At 43.0% G+C, this 17,887-nt stretch overlaps 1 protein-coding gene across 7 annotated transcripts in view; it reads right to left on the reverse strand.

The window, feature by feature from the left end:
- The window catches only part of nrxn2b (neurexin 2b), a 537,859-nt gene that overhangs the window by 377,478 nt on the left and 142,494 nt on the right, over window positions 1-17,887 (reverse strand). For all 7 annotated transcript variants that reach the window (XM_073836530.1, XM_073836529.1, XM_073836528.1 and 4 more), the window contains one exon: window positions 4,574-4,591. In XM_073836530.1, the coding sequence (XP_073692631.1) occupies window positions 4,574-4,591 (18 nt within the window). The remainder of the gene's footprint in view (window positions 1-4,573; window positions 4,592-17,887) is intronic.

The raw sequence follows: 17,887 nt of genomic DNA on the forward strand, positions 1-17,887 counted from the left end.
CCATGATTGAAATAAAATATGTTCTGGTGTTCATTTATATTTGTTTGTGCTTTAGGTAAAGAATAAAGATGATTGGTTCACGTGTCATCAATCTAATAAGGCAATACAGTGATCCATCCCGACATATTAAAGAGCCACAAAATGGTATTTATTGTTTTAATTTCTTTAAAAAATGACATTTTAAAGCTGAGACCTTGTTTTATACCAGAAATAACCTGCTCTGTCTTGTCTGTCGCCATTTGCCAGTTTCCTCTTTGCTCTGCAATGTTTTTTCACTGCGTGAGAATAATGTGTCGTGTGAGATCTATCCATCCATCTATCCATCCATCCATCCATCCATCCATCCATCTATCCATCTATACATCTATACATCTATCCATCTATCATCCATCCATCTATCATCCATCCATCTATCCATCTATCCATCTATCCATCTATACATCTATCCATCCATCCATCTATCTATCTATCTATCTATCTATCTATCTATCTATCTATCTATCTATCTATCTATCTATCTATCTATCTATCTATCTATCATCCATCCATCCATCCATCCATCCATCCATCCATCCATCCATCCATCCATCCATCCATCCATCCATCTATCTATCTATCTATCTATCTATCTATCTATCTATCTATCTATCTAATCTATACATCTATCTATCTATCTATCTATACATCTATACATCTATACATCTATCCATCCATCCATCTATCTATCTATCTATCTATCTATCTATCTATCTATCTATCTATCTATCTATCTATCTATCTATCTATCTATCTATCTATCTATCTATCTATCCATCCATCCATCCATCCATCCATCCATCCATCCATCCATCTATCTATCTATCTATCTATCTAATCTATACATCTATCTATCTATCCATCTATCCATCTATACATCTATACATCTATCCATCCATCCATCTATCTATCTATCTATCTATCTATCTATCTATCTATCTATCTATCTATCTATCTATCTATCTATCTATCTATCTATCTATCTATCTATCTATCTATCTATCTATCTATCTATCTATCTATCTATCTATCCATCCATCCATCCATCCATCCATCCATCCATCCATCCATCCATCCATCTATCTATCTATCTATCTATCTATCTAATCTATACATCTATCTATCTATCTATCTATACATCTATCTATCTACCTGTCTGTCTGTCTGTCAAGGTGACTTCAGAGTCTCTGGATGTTTTATAAGAATAATATTAGGACACAATGGGAGTGGGTTCTGCTCATCTCTTACGATTCGACACACGTTTACAAGCTGCTAAACATCCAGAGCGACTGCGGACACATTTAATCTGCTCAACACAGTTAGAATTTCCCACTCAGGTTTACTGGGTGAACATCAGCGTGTGTGTGTGTGTGTGTGTGTGTGTGTGTGTGTGTGTGTGTGTGTGTGTGTGTGTGTGTGTGTTCTCGCCTTATATCATTGCGACTCTCTCTCATTTTAATTAGATTCTGTGAGGGAGGATTTCTGAAGGCACACACACACACACACACACACACACACACCCCGCAGGGGCTGTTTTAATGACTGCTGATGCTTCGATGCTTGATTCTGAATCACATGGTGAATCAGACACTCTTGATAAGTTCAGACACAGATGATGAAGGACATCATTCCCTCAGTGCAGGGGTCACACAGACTTTGATTACAATGAGTCTGCTGCTCAGAATGCTGTCTAGGTAGGGCGCTGACTGCAGATTGAACAGAGCTACAGATGATGAACTAGCCGTCCGGCTCACTTCATTCAGAACAGACGCTTCTTCAGCAGCTCCAGCATTAATATGAGCGGCTCCAGATAAAGACACATCATTTCAGGGCCGCAGTATTTCAGCGTATTCCCACGCCTCGCTTTTCCAGATAACATCCGCGGGGCCGAAGAAGCGTCTCTGCGCCTCTCTGTCTGTCTCTTTATCTCTCAGGCTTAGCGCGTTTGGTCAGGAGTATGGCGGATAAGCCGCTTTACTTCCATGGACTACATCTCCCATAATTCCTCTGGAGTGCCTCTGAAATCCCACACGAGGAGGAGACGGCGGCGGCGAGGATTTGCTCAACAAGCCTCCATCTTTTCTCATTGCACTGGATTTTCCTCCACAAAAGCAGCAGATCAGCGGCAGAGTCGACGGGACCCTCCGCAGACAGAAGCCTTTCATCTCGCTCGGGTGTTTTAACACGCTAATTTGCTATAACGTGTTATTAAAAAACAAAGTAATAAGTAAACAAATCTTGACAAAACTATTTTATATTTGAAAACTGTTTCTCAAAATAAGAAAGTTATTTAGTTGTAACAAGCTTATGCTGCAAAATTGTAAGCACTGTTCAGACTTTTATGATGAAATCAAGCTAAATGTGCAATCGTGCATAGATCAGTGGAAACCTTGATTATTTTTTTCATGTGAATTGTTGAAAACACAACATGCATTCTATTGTTTTGTCTGAAATGTTGAAAGTATAAAAAAGACAGATAGTTGCTACACATGAATGTCTTTTTCTTAGCAGTCGAATTTAAATCAAATATTGTCATTCCGTCCATACTACTTCAAAAATACTAAGAAAATACAGATAAATATGGTTCACGTCTTTACATGGTGTGTCTCTACATGACCTGGATGTAAATTCAGTTCCAGCATGTAAATGCAGCACACATTTTAGTGGAGTGGAAACTGAGACAGTAAAGTACGGTGGCCGAGAGAGATCAACACGCTGCAACTTAAGAAAACACATGCAAACAGAAAAAAACGACAACAAATAAAAAAAAAAAAACATCTCCATCAGTTTTACAACACAGGCGCTGCAAATCCTCGCAACGCAAACACAAATACGGAAACGCTGCAAACACAAAAAAAGCGCTGCAAATAGCACAGAGCACAACGGAAATATTTCAGGGGGATCTCAAAAAGTGACGAACCCATCTGGGACCTGATTATTTGTTCAGTGGCTGTTGGTCAGAGCAGAGGTGTTGTCGGTGAACTAAAAGGTGATAGTTTATCTAGTGATGTGACGTTTGACAACGAAGCTTCAAAGCTTGTATCAAAAAAACGAAACATCTCACAGTGAAGCACTGTACCGAAACTTGATTCGTTTTGCCATAACCACGTGACCTGTGACGTCCGAAGCTTCGTTTTCGCACACAGCCACGTGACTGCTTCATATTCTGATTCAAATAACACAAACCCCTTGCGCAGGTTTCAAGTGTCATTCACTTTTTGTTAAGAATAAATCATAATGCGAATAAATATGTACATGTGTAGCTTTGTGCATGTTCATTTTGTAGTTATCCTTGTTTCACAAGCACTTCTAATTAATAATAATATTAGTCAACAGTATTCTTAATTTACTTTGAACATATATGCCTACATGAACCATGCTTATACTTGTATATTTAAAAAAAAAAAGTTTATTTACAGATTAATTCAAGTAAAATGACATTTTTTTTTCTTCTGACGGCTTCGTAGCACAAATTGATGTATTTGATGAAACTGTCCAAAATCGTTTTGAGATCTGGGACGCGAAAGCAACTTTTTCCACCTTTGACCACAAGATGTCGTTAGTGTGCAACGTGTTGAAAAGCTTCGAGTAATGAAACTTTTTACGATACAATTGAGGGGAAAGCCACGGTGCTTCGAAAAGCTTCATTGTCCCATCACTAAGTTCATCTTTATCACCTTTTAGTTCACCGACAACACCTCTGCTCTGACCAACAGCCACTGAACAAATAATCAGGTCCCAGATGGGTTCGTTACTTTTTGAGGTCCCCCTGAATCATTTTTGTTGTGCTCCGTGCTATTTGCAGTGCTTTTTTGTGTTTGCAGCGTTTCCGTATTTGTGTTTGCGTTGCGAGGATTTGCAGCGCCTGTGTTGTCAAACTGATGAAGATGTTTTTTTTAATTTGTTGTGTTTTTTTTCTGTTTGCATGTGTTTTCTTAAGTTGCAGCGTGTTGAGCTCTCTCGTCCACCGTAGTAAAGACCCTCAATACTGATTTCAATATGTCACTGAAACTTCAAACATTAGAGACTGGAATCACTGCTTTAAAAACACCTCCTGATCTGCCAAGATTCAAATAAAACATCAGGCGTGCGTGTGTGTATGAAGATATTATGCTGAACATGGTCAGTAACACAGTGTGAAAGTCAGAGGTCTCCAGTCATTTCATTTCTCTGTCTCGTATGTCTTCAGTGAAAGGCAACAGAACTGCAGCTGTCAACACATTCAGCTCTAACCAGAGTATGATTGATTGAAACCAATACAGTCTCAAACAGCCGCCATTATGAATAGAGACATGAAGAGAGAGAGAGAGAGAGAGAGAGAGAGAGAGAGAGAGAGAGAGAGAGAGAGAGAGAGAGAGAGAGGAGAACACAGTTGTGCCGTGTTGTGTGTTGTAGTGTGTATATGCTGTGCTGCAGCATCATCAACAGAAAGAAAGGCAAATAATGCACTTTGACATGAATGTCACGCTCATGACCTTCAATGGTTCATGACATCTTTATAAAGATCAGCAGAAAAGAAGAAACATGCTGAACTCACCTACTACAGACGAGTCACCTACAGACAGACAGACAGACGGAGAGAGAGAGAGAGAGAGAGAGAGAGAGAGAGAGAGAGGGTTAATGCTCATGTTCATTCATCAGCTCTTACAATACAATCATTCACTGTGATAGCACACATCTTATTCATATTATAGCAGACATCAGTAAATTTCAGTTTGACAGCTGTTTTTTACATATTTTCATGAGGTTGATTGCGATTTAACCCTGATGTTCTGTACAGATGGACTTTATGCTCCATCAAACACAAACTACATCAGTCTTTATCAAACCAGACTCTTACTTCATCTGCTGATAGTTAATATGTTCTTCATCAAAACCCAAAGCAAAGAAAAGCGATCTCAACTAATACCTCATATTTTAAGAACACAAGTTTGTTTATTCATAAATAATACAATTATCAACCTGATACGTCAATATTAATTATGTTTTTAAGCAATTAAAAGGGTTCTCAGTCCCCAAACAGAACATCAATGTCAAAGCATGGACATGGACACAGTCTCGACAAAACGCCAGAGCTCATTTCTGTGAACATTCAGGGCTGAAAAGAAGAGAAAGTCAAAAATAACACAAACATATAATTAAAAAGAAATAAATTCAACAAATTTATAATAAATCCACATCATTTGAGTCACAACATGGACTCCATCTCTGTGAATAATCATGATAGGGCTAAAAATTTAAATAAATAACTAAATAAATCAATTAATAAATGAAATGAAATGAAATTTTAAATAAAATAAAATTAAATTAAATGAAAAAACAATTGCATAAATTTAAAAGTTGATAAGATGTGTAAAGATAAAAATAAAATTAAACGTATAATGAAGTAAACAAAAAAAAAAAAATCAGTTCAACAAATTTATTCTACAACCACATGATTTAAGTAACAAGCTGCTGTTTAAAATATCTGTATGCAGAACTAATATGAGTGATATAAATACAGCAATCATACTGACAGAAACTGAACGCCCAGCAGATAAACACCGATTGGCTTCATCAGCAGTTATTCTGTCAGAGTCTGAACAACACACACGTCAGGAAAGAGAAGATACACACACACACACACACACACACACACACACACACACACACACACACACACACACACACACACACACACACACTGGGACAGATCAACCAGATCCTGACCGCAGAACAATACTGACGGAGCTGCACAGAAACAGGAAGTGAGGTCATCAGCAGCAGCGGTGGAACAGGTGAAGACGTAATTACACACAAACATACATGAGGTCAGACAGATGGAGCGCTCTCGTGAATGTCACGGAATAACTCAAAGCAGAGCAGCCGGAGGACATACAGACACTCGTGATTCATGTGTGTGTTACAGCTGATAATAGCGGGAGCAGATGTTTAGCTTATAAATAAGCAGACTATAAAAATAAATGATATGGATCCAGATTTCATGCCAGTTGTCTCTCGCTCTCTCTCTCTCCCTCTCTCACACACACACACACACACACACACACACACACACACACACACACACACACACACACACACACACACACACACACACACACACACACACACACACACACACACACACACACACACATGTTGGGTTTACATGTTTTATGGGGACATTCCATAGGCGTAATGGTTTTTATACTGTACAAACCGTACTTTCCCCCTTTCATGGGGACCTGAGAAATGTCCCCACAAGGTCAAAATCTACTGGTATTCCTATCCTTGTGGGGACATTTGGTCCCCACAACGTGATGAATACCAGGTACACACACACACACACACACACACACACACACACACACACACACACACACACACACACACACACACACACACTTCACGTTCCTCAGTGTTCAGTTTCTCCACATGCTTTAGTGTCAAATCTGAAACAGTCAATTAACACCATAACGGTGAAAATATATTTGCATATAAAATGCTGTAACAAACAAACATAGACACATCCAGTAAAACTACTAATGAGAAATAATGAGAAACAGGAGCAAGAAAATCCTTCTCACACACAAACACCTCATCATTATGGGCTCCAACTCTGTTAACTTGTTGATTTTTCTTAAGAACATAATGTTACACGAGTATTCACCAGCTGTTTTATTTACGGTATAAATGCTCGGAAATAACATTTAACGTTTTCAAGTCTATTCATTATTTGTAGCACGCAAGTCTCAGCCTATAAATCAACAAATAAATGTTTTTAAGCTCTTTAATTTGTAGTGAGATAAGTATATTTGCCTCAGATCAAGCCGCATGTGAATCAATGATTTTTTTTTCTCTTTAATATTTGCAGCATTAAATAAACAAGAAGAATATTTGCATGCATGTTAAAAAAATGAATAAACACGATGTCTCATGAAATCGATCAGAGTTTTAAAAAATGTCAATAAAACATCTTGTAAGTCATAATAATAGTAACATACCATTTAGCCTACCTCAGAAAAGCCAACAAGCCTATAACTTTCCCAACATTGTTTTATTCTTCTCATGAATCACCCAGTTCTGACTGAAGCCTACATTTTTATTGCTGTTTTTCATGTTAAAGATAGGTTGCATAACATGATTTTATTACATGAATTCATTTTGTGTAGTAATTTAAAGCATTCTATAGATATATTTATGATGTCTGTGAGGCAAATATTCAATGAGTTTCAGATAATTTTTGTGAAGCGCTCCTCATCAAGACAGAGACGGCAGAAAGCGCATGTTTGTTTTCTTTAGCTATTTTACAAAAGCATAACGTTTTGTTGATATCATGAGTGCACACAAATAAAAGTAGACCTTTTTCAATTCGGCGGGCCCCCAGTCTGCCCATATATACCCAGACGCTACGCCCCTGACAGGTGAATTCACTCTTGCTTTCTTCTGAGAAACACATGATATTTTGAAGAATGTTTGGAACCAAACAACACTGAACCCCATTGACTCATTAAAAGCTTAAAGAAACACTGATACATTTCTCAAAATATCTTCTTTTGTGCTTCACTAAATAGTCATAAGGGTTAGAAATAACACAATGGAAAGTAACATTTAAAAAATAATAAGGATTCTATTGCATCCTCTCATGTTGTCCAGCAGGGCGGCGCAACTCACAATGAAAACATAATGAAGGGAAATGACTCATTTTGAACCATTAAATGGGCAATGAAAGGAAGAAATGAAGAGCTGAAGAGAATCCGCAGCCAATTATAGAAATGTCCGTCTCTTGAATTTCATTCGCAGTGTCCTGACAGAAAGACATAAAGACCGAAAGAAAAAGAACCCTGAAAATAAACCAGTAATAACGTCACTGGCCTTTTAAAATGACAGCGAATCACACGAGCTTCATTTATCTCTGTTTTTTGCCTCCCTCGACACACATGAGGGAATCCGTCAGCAGGAAGTGGATGTGATGGCAGCGAGATGAGAGGAGCGTCGGGAAATTCCCTCTCTGAACCGAACGATGAGAGGAACGGACAGATCGCGAGAGACCACGAATACAAACCAACATCAGACCACGACTGCGGCGGATCGCTACTGCCGGAAGCCGAGACCAGAAACATATTAACGCTGCTAAACGTGACCTAAACATAACATTTTTAATCATTTAACACCGTTTAACTAACATTCATTAGCAGGGAAATCTACCAAGAAGAATTAATGCAGAGGAATCCATTACTGCGGCACAGCGGAAACATATTCACTGACACAACAAACAGCACATTCTGTGATTCATAAACTGAGATGATAACAATACGGTCGTATGTGACAAAGCCTCTGTGCTTCCAACAGGCCTTTATGACCCAATACTAACATACCATACCATACTTACACTTCAAAGAATAGTTCAGCCAAAAATGAAAATGTGCTCCCTCAGTTCATCCAAGCTGTAGATGAGTTTGTTTGTTGATCAGATTTGGATAAATGTGTCATTCCTGCATTCCTCTGTGGTGAATGGGTGCCGTCAGAATGAGAGTCCAAACAGCTGATGAAAACATCGCAATAATCCAAAAATAATCCACACCACTCCAGTCCATCAGTTAACATCTTGACAAGACAAAATCTGAAACAAATACGTCATTAAGACGCTTTTAACTAAAAGTCTATAATCTAGAATAATGCTTCCTCCAGTGAAAAAGTGGTCTGGTCTGAATCAAGAGAGACATCTGCACAAGCATAATGTGTTTCATGGATTCTAGTCTGTGAAATGCTCCACTTCCGGTTTGCCGGTTACTTGACGCTGGGAAAATGAAATTTAAAATAAATAATGGATTTTTAAAAATCGAATAGTCAATTAGAATTGACAAATCACGACAGCCCTACACAGGAGGAAGTGTTGTTATGGATTATGGACTCAGATTTCAGTTAAAACATCTTAAGGATGGATTTGTTTCAGCTTTTGTCTTCTCAAGATGTTAACTGATGGACTGGAGTGTGGATTACTTGTTTATTATTATCAGCTGTTTGGACTCTCATTCTGACGGCACCCATTCACTCCAGAGGATCCACTGGTGAAACAGGGATGGCCTCATTTTTGGCTGAACTACTCCATCATTATCATCATCTACACACGTTTAATGCGCAGCAGACGAATGTTTGAGTGTTATCCGATTTCTTCACAGTTAAAGAAAGAGTGTCAGAATGTCACTGGAGAGATTTCACACGCTCAGAACCTGCTGTGATTTTAATTAGACACAAACACTATAAATAACGTTCACTACAACACAATCTAATATCAGACAAGCTCTTCACATTTCAACAGGTGAGAGAATGACTGATGGGTGATATTACACTCATTCTGGCAGAAGCAGATTATCAGAGAGCACAAACGGATGTTGTTCATTACACACAACACTACAGATCTGCACGCCATCATACAGACCATTATTTCCTTTGGTTACTGAAGGTCAGGAATCCTGTCAAACTGTGTTTCAGAACAAATTCAGCAGTTCAGTTCATCAGTAGAAACACCAAATCAGACTCACAGACCTCAAAAAACAACATATTAGTGCTGGATTTAATGGCCCGTTTTGTTAATTTACCACAGTAATCGGTGTAATCCTGTGATGGTTCACCTGATGTCTCAGTTCTACAGATGTTCCTCTTGAAACAATGAACCCCATCAAACGGCATCAAACTCGGAGCGTTAAAACCCTACAGAAGTCTCTGAGATGGGAATGTGAACGCCAGCTCAATGCTACATTAAACACAACACAGCTAAACCTATTTTACATCATCATTGTAGAAAAGACATTCACACACATTAAGTTTATTATACTTTCATTCTGAGATCATGAGCTTCACGTGTGTAAATGAACCAAACTACAGCCTGAAAACAACAGCGACCACCCGTCAACATAAAAGCTTGTTTACCATTTGAAAATTAAATATTAATGGATTATACTTTTACTCTTTTTTTATTTTACAGTATTACTAAAATATGTTTTGTATACTTAGTTTATTTTGTATTTAATAATAATTAAAATCATAATCATAATTATTATTATATTAGGTATTGATATATGAGGTGGCTCTTGAAAAAAGTGAACCAAAAAAAAAAGATTGATTTTGCCAAATTGTTCTGCCCATATTTCAAATCATTTAGCTTTTTTTCTGATGATGCACTCCTCAACAAAATCACCTGAGAAACACTTCAATGATTCAGTAGCTATGTTTCCATCCAAAAATGCGAATTTAACTTATGCGCAAAACTGGAACATCGCATAAAACATTTGCGCACAAAGCACCGTTTCCATCCAACGAGAGAAAGAGAACAAATTCGTCACTTCCTGATAAACTTGCAGTAAATATCACAGAAAATCTAGGAGAATTTTTAGATTTTAGAATTTTTTCATATTTCCCCACTGGTTAATTGACATGTGACAACATGGGCAGTACCGGTATCACCGAGGGAAAAGGTTGAGGGACAGTTTTCTCTCGTTTCCACACTTTTCTGTGCTTTTAAAAGCTTGTAAATGTCCGTAAGCATTTTACTTTTACTTTCGACTTAACGGCAATTCGGCATCAATTGATTGAATGGACAACAACAAAACAGTACCTCAACTCACTTAGCCTATTTTAAACATAGAATTATTAATTTATTAACAAAAATAAATAAATGACTTCAACAAAGTTTAATTATAAAAATAGACCTGCTGAAAATCAGCAAACACGGTGGAAACAAATAAATAAGAAACGGATGTTCTTCCAATGAGCTTCCAAATTCACCTTAGATAAAGGAAAACAGTCAGCAGGCCGGTTTTGCATCTCGTTTCAAAACTAAATCTTTCTCACCACACTCGACTCACACTGTGATGAATTAGATCGGACTCCTGCCGCAGATCTGTGATGCGACTGTTGAGCAGCTGTGTTCAGTTTTTAATTGCACTGTTTGTTCTCTAACTGAACTAAATGATTTTTATTACTATAAAAAAATCTAAATGTGGTGGTCAAGTGACAAAACTGGTGAAGGAGACATTTCAGAATGACCAATACAACATTTCTGATGCAAGATGCGTCCGCTGGTTAGTCGAGTTATCCAGTGCAGTCACATGATGTTTTTAATACGCATGGAGGAATTTATTCGGTAAAAGTGTTTCCATCGTCGTTTATGCACATTTTTCCTTATCGGATAAAAAGTTTATCCTACTCTGTTGTGCGCATAAGTTTTTTATGCGCATTTTCGCGTTTCCATCCAGAGGTTTTTATGCGAGATTCCAAAATGCGCATAAAAATAGGTGGATGGAAACACAGCTATTGTCTCCAAATAAAGCTGTTCAAGTCAACTGGTGAACATTCCTGTACTTTTCGCAAAGTCAGTTTTTCCAACACGGAGTAGCTCTAGTCTGTGTCCATCTGCTTACTAACATGCTGTTCTCTAACGTCTGTTCACTGCTATCAGTGTAAATATTGTAATTTACTCTCCTTTTTTCAGAACAATGTGAAGAGCACATCTCTGTACTGTAGAATAAAGTGCACTGGACGTCAGCTCCGTCTGTCAGAGGTTGAGCAGAAGCGAATCGGCCTCATTAAACACACAGAGTCTCTGCAGCAGGACGTCACGACCTACAGGAGCCACCATGAAGGTCAACGCTCTAATTCCAGCATGATCAAAGCTCTGAGACTAACATATCATGTGTTAAACAAAATAAGTCACCCTCCTGAACACGGCTTTACCTTCAGGCTGATGATGCAAACACACACCTGATTTATGTCATCTTCATCTTCATCATCATCATCATCATCATCATCATCATCATCATCATCATAATCATCATCATCTGACAGACACACACACCTTCTGAACCTAACACGACGAAGAACCGCGATCTGGAGCAGAATTAGGATGAATTGAAATTATTATTATTATTATTATTATTTTATTTATTGAGACTTAAAGTCTTGAATTAAAGTTTTATTTATAATTTTCACACAATAAGTACACTTTTGGGAATCAAGCTGGGAAAACACTTCATTTTCCAGAATGCATTAGCTGTGTTGAGTTTCTTTGAATTACACACACACACACACACACACACACACACACACACACACACACACACACACACACACACACACACACACACACACACACACACACACACACACAATTATACTCACACACATACTCAAACACACACACTCACACAACCTCCAGCATAACTCTACAGCTGTTGAGCGTCACAGGCTGTTGCCGGGAGAGGAGCCTGTTGCCTGGTAACCGTGACAGGCAGGCTGGAGGAATGATGGCACGGTTACCATCGCCACGGCAACACTGAGTAAGAAAAGATGTACCTTACAGCAGAGAGAGAGTGAGAGAGAGAGGGAACATGATTCTGTCGCTGCTTCTCATGTATATAGTGAGGCCCTTTGATTATATAAACACACATAGGCCCGGTTTCACAGACAGGGCTTAGACTAAACCAGGATTAGGCCATAGTTCAATTAGGACATTTAAATAATTTTTATAAACTAGTTTAGAAAAATATAGTCTCGCGTCCCTGCTGAAAAAAACAGCTAAAACCAGCCTAGGCTGGTTGGCTGGTCTTAGCTGGTTTAAGCTGGAAATGGCTGGTTTCAGCTGGTCTCCCAGCCTGGCCAGGCTGGTCAGGCTGGTTTTAGCTGGTGGTTTCCCAGCCTGACCAGCTAAGACCAGCCTGACCAGCCTGGCCAGGCTGGAAAAATGGCCAAAACCCCTCTAAAACCAGCCTGCCTCCCAGCTATGACCAGCTAAAACCAGGCTGGTTGTCCAGCTAAAACCAGCCAACCAGCCTAGGCTGGTTTTAGCTGTTTCTTTCACCAGGGGTAGCCAGACCTTCAGACTGACGGCTGAAGGTCTGGAGTTCATGGCAGCTTTAATTGGCCAAGGCCCGCCCATAAGGCCATTTGACCGACATGTCAAACAACCAATCACAGTTCGTTTCGTTCAGCGTCACGTTTCGGGGTGTAGAAATGCCCCCACAACAACAGACTGGCATGCAACAAGTCAGTCATTGAAATAACCAGCATTGAAAGTTAACGAAGAAGAGGGAGAACAAGCAGTAAGTCAGTAATTGGTCACACTTTATATTAGGTGGCTTTAACTATTATGTACTTACATTAAAAAATAAGTACAATGTACTCAATGTGGTCATATTGCTGTCAGCAACACATCCGGACCGTCAGGTTCCATCACCACGCCCACTCGTTCCCAGTCACCAGCATTCTAATCACCTGCACCTGCCGCTCCTCATCAGTCCCCTCTAGAAATACACAGCACTCTCACTCACAAACTGTCAGATCTACTAGATAGACACTGGACTCAAACCCTTTCGCCAGCTTAACCAACCTGCCTGCCTGCCTGCCTGTCATTCTGTTTGTCTACAAGTTAAGTTTCAACCTGCCTTCTGTTTGTTTTGTTTTCAGCATTATGATGTTACCTTTGTTCTGAATGTTATCCTCCTGATTTGAGATTTACCATTAAATACACTTTAAGTTTACCTACCTCTCTCTCTCCTTGCCCCGAGCCTGACAGAAGATCTGACCTAGACAAGATCATCAGATACTTCACCATGTCAACTCGCCCCACTTCCGATCCTCTCCTCTCCATCTTTCAACCTGCACCGAGCACTTCCCCGTTTGCCTCTGGAAGTCCCATGGCCTTGCCTGCTTGCTACTCGGGCGAGGCGGACAAATGCAACGGCTTCCTACTCCAGTGTACTCTTCATTTTGAGATGCAGCCCCAGCGATTTCCCACGGAGCGTTCGAAGACGGCGTTCGTCACCAGTTTGCTGTCGGGCAGAGCGCTGGACTGGGCTGATGCACTGTGGCAAGCGGAAAATCCCATAATCGGCAATCTATCTGCATTTACCAAACATTTCAAGGAAGTTTTTGGACAATCGACCGGATCCTTATCAGTCTCGGATGAACTGTTACGCCTGTTTGCATGTGCTCCTAACGCCATCTCTCAGCCAACCGCCTCGCCCGCTCCTGGATATTCCCCTCCAACACCAGAACCCATGCAAACGGACTCATACCATCTGTCTGCTGCGGAGAGATACCGCCGTGTGTCCCAGGGGCTCTGTCTTTACTGTGGAGGAGAGAACCATACCATCACTTCCTGTCCCATCAAACCACCACGCTCTTTTGTGAGTATTTTAAACATATCCCCAGACGTATCGCATATGAGAAAACTACCAGTCACTCTACTGATAAAAGATTCTACCTTCACAGTCCAAGCCCTTATCGACTCGGGTGCCTCGGGAAACTTCATCTCCCTCAACACGTTAAGAACCCTCAACCTGCCTGCCTTACCTCAGTTCCCCCATTACCTGATCAACACCATCAGAGGTGAGCCCCTGGGACCCGGTCGAGTCAAGCAACGTTCACCTGTCTTCCAACTTCAAATCGGCAACTTCCACGTGGAGGAGATCTCCTTTCTGGTGTTGGAGGGCGCCACCATGGACATCGTCCTGGGACGCCCTTGGCTCATCCAACACTCTCCGTTGATGGACTGGGAGAGATGTGACGTCCTCCAGTAGAGTCCTCAGTGCCACGAATCCTGTCTTCAACACCTACCTGTCCCCAACCTCTCTATCCAGTCCACCCTCGTCGAGAGTCCCGACTCCGCCAAGGACATCTCCATCCCGGAGGACTACAGGGCGTTCCAGGACGTCTTCAGCAAGCAGGCCGCCACCAAACTGCCACCTCATAGGCCATGGGACTGTGCCATCGACTTGCTGCCTGGAGCTAAACTCCCTAAGGGTAAGGTTTACCCTCTGTCCATCCCGGAGCAGAAGGCCATGGAGGAGTACATCAAGGAGGCTCTCCAACAGGGATTCATTGTTCCATCCACCTCGCCAGCCGCCTCCAGTTTCTTCTTTGTGGGCAAGAAGGACGGAGGCCTGCGGCCTTGTATTGACTACCGTGTCCTCAACTCCCAGACGGTCAAATTTCCGTATCCCCTGCCGCTGGTCCCAGCTGCCCTCGAGGAACTGCGCAGGGCTCGCATCTTCTCCAAGCTGGACCTGCGTAGCGCGTACAACCTCGTTCGAATATGCCCTGGGGACGAATGGAAGACCGCCTTCATCACCCCTACCGGCCACTACCATTACCGGGTCATGCCCTATGGCCTGGTCAACGCGCCCTCAGTCTTCCAGGGCTTCATGAACGAGGTGTTCCGAGAGTTCCTCCACCGGTTCGTCATCGTCTACATAGACGACATCCTCATCTACTCTCGGAACCTGGCCGACCATCGCCACCACGTTACGCAGGTCCTTACGAAGCTGAGACACCACCACCTGTACCTCAAGGCGGAGAAGTGCGAGTTCCACCAAGCCACCATCCAGTTCCTCGGCTACGTCATCGGTCCAGCTGGGATCAGCATGGACACAGACAAGGTCGCAGCCATCAGGGACTGGCCCACACCATCAACCGTGAAGGAACTCCAACGTTTCCTCGGATTCGCCAACTTTTACCGCCGTTTCATCCACCAATTCAGCCTTCATTCTGCCAGCCTCACCAACCTCCGAAAGGGAAAACCCAAAACCCTTACCTGGACTCCTGCCGCCATCCACGCCTTCACCACCCTCAAATCTGCCTTCTGTACGGCTCCGGCCCTCGTCCTTCCAGATCCCACCAAACCTTTCATCGTGGAAGTGGACGCATCCACCATCGGGGCTGGAGCCGTACTCTCTCAGTACTCCGGAGAGCCTCCCAAACTCCATCCATGTGCCTTCTTTTCCCGGAAGTTTTCCCCAGCGGAACAGAATTACGACATCGGCAATCGGGAACTCCTGGCCATCAAGCTAGCTCTGGAGGAATGGAGGCACTGGCTGGAGGGTGCCAACCATCCCTTCACCGTAATCACCGACCACCGTAACCTGGAGTACATCCGAGAGGCCAAACGGCTGAATCCTCGCCAGGCTCGGTGGGCTTTATTCTTCTCCAGGTTCTCCTTCACCATCACCTATCGTCCAGGCCATAAAAACATAAAGGCGGATGCCTTATCCCGTATTCACCAACCAGACCCTCAGCCAACCTCCGATCCCATCCTTCCTCCAGAGCTTATCCTCAATCCCATCCTGTGGAGCTTCGACCAACAACTCCAGGAGGCCACATCCCGAGAGCCAGTTCCGCTGGGAGGTCCGGAAGGGAAACAGTACGTCCCTTCCTCCATGCGCTCCTCCCTTCTGGACTCCATTCACTCCTCTCCGGGCTCTGGACACCCAGGCAGCAAGCGGACCCTCTCACTCCTCCGCTCCCGGTTCTGGTGGCCTGGAATGGCCCGTGAGGTAGCCCGTCATGTCCGTGCCTGCTCAGTCTGTGCCATCACCAACACTCCTCGACAGCTACCACAAGGAAAACTCCAGCCTCTACCCATACCTGCCCGGCCCTGGTCCCACATCGGTATTGACTTTGTCACCGACCTGCCACCATCCAACAACTTCACCTGCATTCTAGTTATAGTCGACAGGTTCTCCAAGTCGTGCCGGTTTGTTCCCCTCAAGGGACTACCCACGGCTATGGAGACCGCAGAAACCCTCTTCCAGTCTGTCTTCCGTTATTTCGGCCTCCCTGAGGATATCGTGTCCGACCGGGGCCCACAGTTCATCTCCCGGGTATGGCACGCATTCTTCAAGCAACTCCAGGTCTCCATCAGTCTTTCTTCAGGTTACCACCCTCAAACCAACGGCCAGACTGAGCGGAAGATCCAAGAACTCGGACGCTTCCTCCGGGCCTATTGCTCTTCCGACCAGCACAACTGGAGCCGTTACCTGCCCTGGGCCGAGTATGCCCAAAACTCTCTGAGACAATCCACCACCGGCCTAACTCCCTTTCAATGTGTGCTGGGCTATCAACCCCCTCTGTTTCCCTGGTCGGAAGAGCCCTCCAACATCCCGGCCGTCGACCACTGGTTCCGGGAAAGTGAGAGGGTCTGGGATTCGGCCCACGTTCACCTACAGCAAGCAGTTCGGAGACACAAGACCTTCGCGGATGTCCGACGTCGTCCAGCTCCCACTTACCAACCTGGAGAGCTAGTGTGGCTCTCCACAAAGGACATCCGCCTCCGACTGCCCTGTAGGAAACTCAGCCCCCGCTACATCGGGCCGTTTCCCATCCAGAGGCAAATCAACCCTGTCACCTACCAGCTCCAACTCCCTGCACACTACCGCATTCACCCAACATTCCATGTCTCCCTTCTCAAACCTGCCACTAACCCTCCTCTCCATTCCTCCACAGAACCTGGCGGTGCCGAGGTGCCTCCTCCTCCGGAGGTCCAGGAGGACCCATCCGTCTACTCTGTCCGGGAGATCCTGGACTCTCGGCGGCGAGGGGGCCAGCTGGAATACCTCGTGGACTGGGAGGGGTATGGTCCCGAGGAACGGTCCTGGGTTCCCCGCAATGACATTCTCGATCCATCTCTACTATCTGACTACCACCAACAACACCCGGACCGTCCCGCTCCCAGACCTCGTGGCCGCCCTCGCCGTCGTTCCCAGGCATCGGGAGCTGCCCGTGGAGGAGGGGGTACTGTCAGCAACACATCCGGACCATCAGGTTCCATCACCACGCCCACTCGTTCCCAGTCACCAGCATTCTAATCAGCTGCACCTGCCGCTCCTCATCAGTCCCCTCTACAAATACACAGCACTCTCACTCACAAACTGTCAGATCTACCAGATAGACACTGGACTCAAACCCTTTCGCCAGCTTAACCAACCTGCCTGCCTGCCTGTCATTCTGTTTGTCTACAAGTTAAGTTTCAACCTGCCTTCTGTTTGTTTTGTTTTCAGCATTATGATGTTACCTTTGTTCTGAATGTTATCCTCCT

The sequence above is a fragment of the Garra rufa genome, chromosome 3 (genome assembly GCF_049309525.1).
Source record: "Garra rufa chromosome 3, GarRuf1.0, whole genome shotgun sequence".
NCBI classification, from domain to species: domain Eukaryota; kingdom Metazoa; phylum Chordata; class Actinopteri; order Cypriniformes; family Cyprinidae; genus Garra; species Garra rufa.